The following is a 12,238-nucleotide window of genomic DNA, read 5'->3' on the forward strand; positions in this document are numbered from 1 at the left end:
ATGATTTACCTAAAACTCTTTTTTTTTAGACATTTACAAATTAGACACTTTCTTCAATCTCAGATGCCTGGTTTTCCTGGAATCCCCAAGATGACTGCTCTGTTTTTTTGAAAATTTTATTTAAAAGTTTTACAAAATACATACATACAAACTAATCTACAAAAGAAACCTACTACCCCTCCCCCAACCTCCCACGTAACCCATCCCTACAACCCACCCCCCCCAAGCTAAAAAAAACCCAATATTGCCGGGTATTTAATGGTTGCTGCTTGGTGTGCCAACCCTTTACATCACAAAAAAAAACATTTACAATATCCAAACCCATACATTTCAATTATAAATTCCACATTTTAACAAAAAGATAATTATTTCACAAATTATGTTATCTTCTCCAAATAAGGATACAATTGTAATTAATTGTGCCATCTTTGTATATTCAATTCAACATCATTCTTCCACGTAACAGCTATACATTTTCTAGCTACCACCAGCCCTAAACGTATAAACCCATTTTGAGATTTATCCAATCGCAATCCTGTCGTTGGTGTATTCATATAACCCAGTAAACACACCAATGGATCAAGTCATAAATAAATCTCCTAAAAACTTGATAATTTTTTTCCCCAAAAGGGTCTAACTTTTGTACATGCCCATACTGAATGTAAGGAAATATCTGTCTATTCTCCACATCGAAAACACAAGAATTAAAACCATATTTTTTCAACTTCTCAGGGGTTAAATACAACTGAAATAAAAAGTTATTATTAACCAAACAATATCTCACATTACTTAATTTTGTAGCACTATCAACACACATATTTGACCATTCTTCCCAAGATAATGTAATAGATAAATCCTTCTCCCATTTGTCATTCGTTTTATATAAATCAACCGTAGTCATCTTTCCTGTAGTAACTTATATACTTCAGAAAAACACCCTTTCTTTCCCTTATCAGCAATTAATATCTCAAATTTCATTTGACAAGGTAACACCAAATCTCGTCCAAAATTTTCTAACAATAAATCTTGAACTTGATAATAAGCAAATAGAGATATATTAAACTTCTCTCTAAATCTATTAAAAGAAAGAAACATACCTGCTTCAAAATAATCCTCCACCAACTTAACACCTTTCATTTCCTAGTCTTTCAGATAGGGGTTATTAAGAGAAAAAGGAATGATCTTATTCTGATATGATGGTGTCTTAGCTGAAATTTTACCTTTAGCTCCAATAATTTGGTCCTGTTTACACCGTATATCTACTAAATGTCTCAATACTAGCAATTTATACTGTTGCAAAAGAGAGGGATTCTATTTATATATAAATTGATGTATCCAACTCCACCTTCGCCAATACTGGAGGTTAATCAATATCAAACATCCTATTGATAAATTTTAATTGGAACACTTCATAATAATTCTGAAAAAGTGGTAATTGAAGTCCACCCAAATCATACCTCAGTGTCAACTATTGCATAGAAACGCTTGACAACTTGCCGATCCATAAAAACAAACAAATTACTTTATTTAATTCCTTAAAAATAATTTTGGTTCGACACCAGGAAAAGACTGAAAAAGATATTGGATATGAGGATATATATTCATTTTGATACAATTTACTCATCCAATCAAAGTTAAAGGTAAATCTTTCCATCTATTTAAGTCAAATTTAATCTTATTTAATAATGGTATATAATTTTAACTATATAAATTTTGATATTCTCTATCCACTATTACTCCAAGGTGACTGTTCTTGACACATTTTTTTGATCTACCTATAAAGGCTTAATATCTCCTGTATAAGATCATTTGTATGATCTAAGATTTGCCCTGCTATTTAAATTCAAGAATGCCTGGAAGCAGGATTTTAATCTTTCAATGTCCAATGAGGTTTGGGACTCCATTTATAATTTGATAACACAATTTGTGCACGGCATTGTTTGCTGCAATTTAAAATGGTTCACAGAGCACATACGTCTAAAGTTCAATTGTCTCATTTTTATTCAGACATAACTCCTTTATGTGACAAATGTAAAATAGGTGATGCTTCCTTAGTTCATATGTTCTGGACCTCCCCTAGCCTAGAACAATTTTGAAACGATATTTTTCAAACATTATCATTAAATAATGAAGAAATGCCAAACATAATCTTTTACATTAAACAATGTTATAAAATGTGTGCTATCAACTTGGTGCCCTGACATTGTTCTCTACGTGATAATCCATTTGATGTTCCTTCCAGTTTTTTTTTTAATTCCTATTGACTATAATTGAAGAATAAAAATATTAAGATCAGGACCGAGGTGAGCTGATAAATATTTTTCACTCGACTGTACAATTAGTTACCCCACAACTTCCACATCTCAATTATTCTTTTCCATGTGCCCAACCCCCCATCCTGCCCCTACCCAATACTTCCCTCCTGCTTGAGTACTTGACTCTTCTCATTATTCTCTGATTTATTTTCTTTTTGTTAATTCTTTATGGAAAATGGTACAATAGTTATTGGTAGTTAATGAAGTAAAACTGGTTGTAATTAAAACAGATTTTGTTTTGAATGGAAAAATGGATTGTTGAAGAAACATGAAAAACTCATGGGTTTAGTATGATAATTAAAATATTTTTTGTGCTGTGTAGCCACTGTAGCACCCATTGTCAGCAGAATTATCTGACATTTTCATTATCTAACATATTTTAATGGAAAGAATACTGACTGGTTTTATGGTGGCCTGGTTTGGTAAATAGAGTACCCAGGAATGCAGAGGGCTGTAGAAAGTAGCAAGCATAGCTAAGTCCACCACAGGTTCTGACCTCTCATCCATTGAAGACATCAGATTGAGGCATTGCCTCAAGGAGGTAGCCAACAGCACAACAGACCCCCATCACCCTGGTCATTACCTCTTCTTGCTGCTACCTTTGGGAAGAAGGTATGTCCAGCACAGTTGTTTTTTTTTATATACACACAGGCTACCAGGCTCTTGAATCTCCCATTAACCGCTTATACTTTTTATCATAAAATACTCTGGAACCCCAACAAGACCTACCTGAACTAAGGAAACATCACTTTTTTCTTGCATTACCCTAACAGTGAATATTTGTTATCTATCCATCTTATTACCCATATTTATCATCTCTTTCCATATGATATTTTAATGTGCACTACTGGAGTTTTTTTATCTATAAAACACTTGTTTGACCACAGTGAAATAATTTTGGGCATATGTATATTGTATACAGTACGTATATGACAATAAACTCATCATTAATCTATAATGTAGTCTAATAATGTTAAACAATGTCCCACACAGCCAACCCTCCTAGGAAGTGGGAAAACTTTCCGGGCCTGCTGCACTCGGGAGCCTTTCCCACTGCACCATGATTTACCTGGTTAATCAGCATCCTGGCATTTTAAGGGGGTTCCGCCTCCAGCGGTGACAATGCGAGCGCAGGTTGTGCTTTCACACCACCAGAAGGTGATTAGTGAGTTAACTCGGCTGGGCTCTGACACTTGCTCCCACCAAGTGTCAGAGCCTGGTTGAATTTAACAGGAATTCAATTCACCCTGCCAGGCTGGGACATTTCACATCACATGATTACTGAGAATAGATCTGCTAAATTAGCCAGTTAACCCACACTGAATCGGGGGTGTGAAAGGGGCTATAATATCATTTAACTAGAAACACTTTTTCCATACAAAAAAAATATTTGTTTAATGTGAATGCTTACATTCCACAGTGAGTTTGTTTTTAACTCTTTAGGGAAGAATAGCATTGTTCATTCATGTGAAACAGCTCTCCCCGTAATGGTTTGGATTCCCTGTAGGTGCTCAGGTTCTTTCCACATCCCAAAATCATCCAGCTTATTTGGTTAATTGACCACTATAAATTGCCACATGGACATAAGTGGTGCAGTCTGAGGGAAGATGATGGGAATATGGGGAGAATAAAATGGGATTAGTATCAATGCCATTTTATCTGGGTAGAGAAACAGAATTAATATTTCAGCCTGTGACCTTTCACATTGTTTATCTCTCTCACCTCCATAGCCGCTTGACCCCCTGTGTATCTCCAGCATGTTGGTTTTAATTTCTGCATTTTTCTATCCACTGACACCAATTATTTGGTTGTAAAACATAAAATGAAAACCAAAGAAGAATTCAAGATGCTGCAATATGAGGCAGATGGTTACTTATTTGATTCCCTGAGCAACTTCCTGGCAAGAGATCATGACGGATCAACACTGCTTATGTTGTCCAAGAGTCCTTGGAATAAAGCAAGATTGCTGACATTAATGAAATTGTCATGATATAGTTGTGCCATCCCTCTGGGACTGGGTCTATAGGCCTCCTCCCTTCTTTCTGGGGTGGCCCAAAGCCTTTCTACCCTCTTTGGGTCTGTAGCTCAGGCCTTTCTCCCCTCCTGTGATGTTTCTTTTATTGTAATAAAGAAACTTGGGTTCTTTTAAAACAACTATATTTTATTAGCTATAGAACTTATTCACAACCGTGTGGAGGCATCCATCTTGATTCCAATCCAAGCTACAACCAACTCGTCTCCGACTCCCTCTTGTGGACAGGAATGTCTTTTGCACTATCACTGCACCTCTCTCTGAGAGTGGATCCCAGGCCTCTCTCCCCTCTCTGGGACTGGATCAGCAAATGCTATACCTGTATAATCACATCAATGGCCCAAAGATGAATGCCACTGTGATGATTTCCAATCATTTATAAAGACCTATCTGCCTTTGCTAAGCTTAAGGTAAACCACAATTAAAGGTGCCAACCCAAAAGGCTGACTGACCATTTTTAGCCATGGATGCTGCCTGACTCACTGAGTTCCTTCTGCACTTTGCGTGTATCTGCTGCTTTTTTATTTTTTGCTTTATGACGAGAGATGGTTTGTTGGATTGGGAGCAGTGGAAACAGATTCTACCCAATTTCTTCAAAACTGCATTGCACTCCTGACTAATTTACCCCAATGTTTACCAAAGAGAAGTTCAGATCTAGTTAATAATTTCTTTATCAGCAATAGGCCAAAGGATGCCTGCCAAACACAATTCAGTGGATAAGATTTAGGGCATAAAAGAAGTAAAATATTCCTGCTTCTGGATATGGAACTGGTAGAGGGCAGCAAAGTAGATAAACAGGGATTAGAGCAAGAAACACAAATATCCATGCTCATCATGGAAATAATCGCCGTGTCAGTCTGAATTAAAGTAACTCATTAAAATAATACTGAAACCACTTAAATCTGAGTGAGATTAGCATCAAAGAAAAAAACATATTTTGCATACAATTTTTCTTGTGTGCATTGTGCCTTGGCAGTCCAATATAGCTAAGCACAGAAACCAGAAAATCAGCACTTGCGAACTTTTGGAAAAATTACCCTTAATGATCCTTAAATTCCCAATGAATGAAATCTTCCAACAGCATGTGGAAGCATCCTTTATTTGATGATCTTATATTATATCATATGATTTTATTCCCTGAGACCACATAACTGTTTGTATTTTAAATATTTCATCTTAAATGTAAATAAATGTCCACAGAATTAAGTGAGAGACCCACAGAGACTAAAAGGGTGATTCTTATCACTCCCTGCAAGGCACTTACAAGAGAGGAACAAGGCACTCACCCACCTGAGTAGAGTACTGAATAAAAGCATTAAAATTACTCATCAGTGACACAGTCGATGAGGTTAATGTCAATGAACAAAGAGGAGGCAGACTTGAAGTTCCAGTCATCAAGAATGTCCGTACTTTCCTGGCCAGCGACTTCTGCAACAAAAATAGAAGAATGAAAACAAACCAGAAATGTCCACTTTGTCATTGGCTTTTGTTTCTTTTAGTATCTGTGATGGAGGTTGGAAGAAGAGAAAGGCAAGGCTGCTCCTCATATTTTGGGGAGAAAGAAGAAATGTCAATGCTCAGCCACAGCAAACTGGTCCACCCATTCTACCTGCTTATCCCAGGTGAAGAGCAAGGACCAATCACAGACTTGGAGGCAATTGATCTGTTGCAGGGTTGTGGGGGAAGGCGGGTGGGCTGAACATTTTTTTGCTCTGAGTTCAAACTGCAGCAAAGCAGCACTTGATTGGTTTCATGGCTTTAATGGTTTTTATGTCAAAGATTATTGCCTTAGGTTGTCTCAAATGCTGTATACGGGATAGAGTAGAGTACAGCACAAGGATAGCCCCTTCGGTCCACATTGTCTGTTCTAATTTAAACTAATCCCATATTCGTGTACATAGAAACGTAGAAAACAGGTGTAGGACTAGGCCATTTGGCCCTTCAAGCCTACACCGCCATTCATTATGATCATGGCTGATCATCTACTCAGTACCCAGTACCTGCCTTCTCCCCATATTTCCTGATCACCTTCGCCACAAGGGCCAAATCCAACTCACTCTTAAATATGTATTGTCTATACCCCTCTTTTCCTTACTTGTTCATGTACCTCTCTAAATACTTCTTCAATGTTGCTATCATATATGCCACTACCATTACTTCTTGCAGTGTGTTGTCAGGAGCTATTATCTTCTGTGCAAAGAATTTGCCTCACAAATCTCCTTTGAAGTTATCTCTCTTCCCTTAGAACCATGGCCCCTTGTATTTGACATTCCCACCCTGGGAAAATGACTCGGACTATCTACCCTACCTCTCATACTTTATCTTCTCCCATCAACCTTCCACACTCCAGAGAAAACAATCCAACAATGCCCAACCTCTTCCTCACGCTGACTGATTCACTACAGTGGATTGTTGTAGCTTACTGGACCTAGAATAACTTTGTGCTGTAAGATGAATGTTGAAACATACATGTTTCAACCATGTAGCTGGACAAATTGGGAACAAAGCCCAGAAAAAATAATCTTCAAGACAACTGCAGCTACATGGATCATTTTTCACCCCAAGTGATGACCAGGATAATTTAGTCCACCTCTTGACTATAATTCTTTGTAATCATGATCCTAAGAAAATAAAGGGGAAATCAATTGTAAAGCTCCACGCCCAAGGTGAGTGAGTACATTACAAATCCCAAAGCTGAACAATCAGATCAGGAATGTTACATGCCTGAAATACCTGTACAGGCTTGAGTCAAAACAATCAGGATATCTCTCAGCAAGCTAACAGAACGTAATACAATTTCACTCAAAATATGCAAACTGCATTTGTAAAGAAGTATCCAATGTCATATTCAACGCTTGTCACAAAAATACAATATGACTCCTTTTAATTGCTTTCAACATGTACCATTTATCAACTGTTACCTTGGTGCAAGACATCCTTCTCAGACTTGCTTGACATCATCTGCCCCTACACTAGGTGACCATAAACATGGAATTCCATCCTAGAATCTTAACTCCTATTTTGTTTGAAATGCAACCAGATCAATAGCATTAGCTTAGAAATTCATCCCTGATAGTTTTTTTTTCCATTGAAAATGCATGGCGCCTGCCCAATGCAGTCTTAAAAATTTATGGTATTTTACCTCGCAGTTTTGGCTCCCTTACATTTTATAGTTGATAAAAACTATTCTAGTTTCAGGGACATTATACAAAGGTCTGTTTAAATTCCTGCAGCTGCTAATACGTACTCATGCAGCTGAGAGCTTTTTTGCCATACCTTAAAGAAACATGCACAGTATTATCAGCACTCTTCCAATTTATTGTGTTGATTACATTTTGGTGTGCAGCAATTCTTCCAAAGCATATTCCCTGAGAGGAACCTGAAAAGGCAGGTGAATCAACATAGCCTCATGAAGGAAGTATTTTATTAAGGGGCCACACAAACTTTTGAGGAGTACCTGCTAGATGATACCATCAGGAGGTTGCAGTACTCCCGAGTGCAGACCAGTACCTGAAGAAGTATCACAATCTTCAAAGATTTGGCAACGTGAGTCTTCAGTCCTCAATATACCTCATTATATTTCCAGTCATTTCTTTCACTCTCTCACTCGCATACATGGTCTGCTTCTGTCTCCTTTGCACTCTCCCTAATCTTCCAACTTTCTCTTTTCCTCCCATTTTATCATGCATTGGCATAACCATGGCTGAATTCTTCATAATCAACATATAGGGATATTCCATTGTCCACAAATTGAATGAGCTACAAGAACAAGTCAGATGCTAGACATCCTCTGATAAGTAACTTTACAACTGGCACCTCAAAGCCCTTCCCTCATCCACAAGGCACAAGTCAGGAATGTGATGGAATATTCTCCAATTGTCTGGATGGGTGTATCAAGGAGCTCCACATCATCCAGGCCAAATGAAACCATTTTATGGACATGAAGTGCCAATTCATTGACACTTCAACTATCGTCCACCACTGCAATATACACATGGCTACAAATGCACCATCTACAAAACATACTGCAGTTATACACCCAGGCTCCTTTCACATCACCTCCCACACTTACAGCATTGATCACCAAGAAGGACAATGGTCAAAGATGCATCAGAACAGAACAGTATAATATGTATGTTTCGCTCCAGGTCACAAATTGTCCTAACTTTATCATTCAGTCCTCATTCTTAGTATTCCCTATCTTAAAGTAATAATGTAGTTCGAGAAAGTGGTTCACCACTATCTTCTTTAGAGCAATTAGGGTAAGAAATGTTAATCCTGCCAGAGAAAAAGCACAGGAAGGAACGTGAATCAATAATAAATTATGATGTGAAATACTTCCCGAAATCGTGCCAGCAGTTGGGTTATCACTAGGTTCGTTCTCTTTATTGTCATGTAATAATACATAAAAAATATAACATTCATGATATACTTTAAATTTTGCCTGCCTTAAGGCAGACAAAGAGTCACCATTAGCATTGCCTGGTGCCCCTGAGAGTAAGAGAGAAAGACAAGCAAAAGAAAGTTCCTTTAGAGGCACCCCCATACCCCCTTCCCCCACACCCCCTTACTTTTCAGTATGGGCACCTGCCGACATTTTTCTGTGCCTTGATGAAGGGGTCAAATCTGAAAAGTTGGTTATGTACCTTTATTTTTGCTATACAAAGGACACTGTTTGATCTGCTGAGTTTTTCCAGCAGTGTTTCTACTTTTGCCCTTCTAAGTCAATGAGCATCCACAGATTCACCTCCAGCGAACCCTCAGCCTCTGCAGCTGTGCAGACTCCTATTTGATTCATCAGCAATCTGAGCCCCAGATCCAAACCTCCGACATGATCAGGAAGCCTTCAGTGCCCAAGCCCCTTCAGGTGCTCTTCTTGCCCTCAGCACACTCTTGAATCCCGGCTCTGATACGTGGTTCCCATGAGCCAATTTCCAGCAGCCTGTGTGGTTCCCCCAACTGCAAGTTGCCCGCGGACTGTGTGGGTCCTTCAACAACTGAGCCCCTTGGTGTTCTGCCATCATGATCACTTCTCCTCAACAGGGAATGTTCTCCCAATTTCTAGATGCCCTGCCCCAGTGCACTGTTCCCCAGAATCTGCATCGCCATCTTGGCTATAGACTTTGTGGAGCCCAGTTAGGATAGAGATTAGTGCAACGCTGTTTCAGTGAGAGGAATTGAATCCCACACTGTCTGTAAGGAATTTGTACATTCTCCCTGTGCCTGTTTCTGGTTTCCTCTTATCCTTCAAACCTATAAGGGGTTGTAGATTAATTGGGTATAATTGGGCAGCAAGGGCTCATGGGCCAAAAGGGCCTGTTTCTGTACTGTATGTTTAAATTTTAAATTCAAATTTTAACTGGGAAACTCCACGGGCTCCTTTAACCAGCCTTTTTAAGTCCATATGGAACCACTGGCATTAGGATCGGGCCGTTGAAACCTTCAGAGCAGTGCTGTATATCTACTCTCCTGAGTCCACACTACTGGCAGTACTGCAGGTCAGCAGTTCCAGTAGCGCTACCAGTTTTTCCAATCCCATTAATTCCTCATTCATTCCTTAACATTGTTCTACCTATTGTAAGAAGGAACAGCATTATGTTGCCCTTTCCTAATTCTTTACTGGGAAGGTCATTGAGTTTCCGGCCACAGATGATTGCCCTGCTCTTTGGGAGTGGGTAGGCCAATCATTTTACTTCCTGGCTTATTGATGACTTTGCAATTGACAGGACTTTTTTCATGGATAACTGAGGCTGCAACACAATGACATTCAGTATGTAACCCTGCATCCAGTGTGACTCTAAATTCATGGTATGCTCTTGGAATATGGTAAATAATAACCATCACATGGTGCTTACAAAACACCTATTTTCATCAATCTACCCCATTTTCGGTTATTTTACTTGGGCCTATCATGTGTAAATGTGTCTGGGATAAGTCATCATACAACAAATCACATTTAATTACTTGAGACTATCCTTCTCACTGGCATCTCTTTTTTACTCCTTGTCTGAACCACAAAGCATCAACAAGATTTAAACATTCAATTTTTACTTGATCTAGTATAACAAATGAAAAGAAAAAAATTGATCAACAATTTGGGGAAGAAATTTGAAATAGTGTATTCTGGCTGACTTAACAGTCTTTGGTAGACTAGCAATAAAGATTTTCCATTATATCAGGGTATAAGGAAGGATGTTAAACTTTAATTGTGTAACAACCAATGGCTTCATCCTTCCTTTTGCCGCCATTTGCTTGAGTAATATTCTGCGGGAAGTCCTAAGTGATACTAGATTGAGTTATTCTTGTTTGTTGAAACTAAAAGCCACATAAATTATAACAGTGCATGCAGGAAATGGCTGAGGCCATATATAATAATCTTTCAGCAAGTCTGATGCCACCTTACTTGCTCACAACTCAATCTCTCAATGCATGAAGGCAAACTTCACTTTCGTGATCAATTTGAAATGCAGAACAAAAACTTGCTAAATTTCACACATAAGCCTTATTGATAAGGCATTGAAGAATAAGACCTTATCACCAAGAGACATGAAAAGCAGTCGGCTAAGAAATTAACAATCTAGTTAAGCACCTCTTTTTTTTAAAACTTTATTTAAGATTTTATAACATGAATAAAATATAAGATTACATTTAAAAAGAATAAAAGTAAGATAATAAAATTACAGAACCACATCGGTAAACTAAATAAACTAACCCCCCCCCCATAATTATTACACAACATTAATAACCTAACTTAAAATTAGTCTAACCCCCCAAAATAAAGAGTGAAGAGCTAATAAAGTGAACATTATATATAAGAAAAAAAAGCCCACTTACAAAAAAAGATAAAACATAACAAGTAAAGATACTAACAAAAAAAGTTATCAATACTAAAATATCACACTTAAAAACATATTTAAAGCAAACTTAAATGCATATATTTAACAAATGGAGTCCACTTCAACCTATAAAAAGACGTCTTATCCTGAATTGAAAAAGATATCCTTTCCATTGTCAAACAGGATTTCATCTCCAAATACCACCTATCTAAAGTTGATATATTTCTGTCTTTCCAAGTAAGTGCTATACATTTCTTGGCCACAGCTAAAGCTAAATAGATAAAGGAAATTTGATAATCCTTTAAACCTAAATCAATTAGTGATTGCATATTCCCTAATAAAAATATATCAGGATCTAATACAAGACAGATATTATATAAACTATTAAGTATAGATTGAATACCTTTCCAAAACTGTTGCAATCGATCACAAAGCCAGACAGTGTGCAAAAAAGTATTAGCCGTCTGGTCACAATGAAAGCAGCAATCCGACTAACTAAGGCCAAACTTTTTTAGTTTCTCCGGTGTTAAATATAACTGATGTATAAAATTATAATTAATCATCGCTAATCTAGCATTAATCAATTTCCGAATACTATTCTGGCAAATTTCCATCCAGGCTTCTTCAGCTATTGTAAAACCTAAATCTTTTTCCCATTTCAACTTATCTTTATCCCAATCTTTTTTACTTTCAGTTTCTTGTAAAATACAATACAAATCAGATATATATCCCTTTTTTGGTATTGAAAGTACATATTCCTCAAAATTAGAATCAGGCAGTAAGATCATATGACGACCACATATTTTTTTTACAAAAGATCTTAATTGATAATACACAAATACAGAATTAGTTAAGCACCTCATAGTTATTTTGCTTTATTCATTTTTTTAAAATTACAGGTTGTAAATGAGTGCAGCCATTTAGTTCTTGAGTAATATTCTTGAAGAATCAAAAAGTTCACAGACTCTGGCCTCCCATCCATTGAAGACATCTATATGAGGCACAGCCTCAAGAAGGCAGCCAACATCATAAAGGATCCCCATCATCCTTGTCAC

At 37.4% G+C, this 12,238-nt stretch overlaps 1 protein-coding gene across 2 annotated transcripts in view; it reads right to left on the reverse strand.

Moving 5' to 3' along the window:
• Window positions 1–226: 226 nt before the first annotated feature.
• Window positions 227–12,238, reverse strand: part of LOC138758025 (uncharacterized) — a 151,284-nt gene continuing 139,272 nt past the window's right edge. For both annotated transcript variants that reach the window (XM_069926305.1, XM_069926303.1), the window contains exon 6: window positions 227–5,775. In XM_069926305.1, the coding sequence (XP_069782406.1) occupies window positions 5,669–5,775 (107 nt within the window). In that variant the 3' untranslated portion in view covers window positions 227–5,668. The remainder of the gene's footprint in view (window positions 5,776–12,238) is intronic.

The sequence above is a fragment of the Narcine bancroftii genome, chromosome 3, assembly GCF_036971445.1.
Source record: "Narcine bancroftii isolate sNarBan1 chromosome 3, sNarBan1.hap1, whole genome shotgun sequence".
NCBI lineage: Eukaryota > Metazoa > Chordata > Chondrichthyes > Torpediniformes > Narcinidae > Narcine > Narcine bancroftii.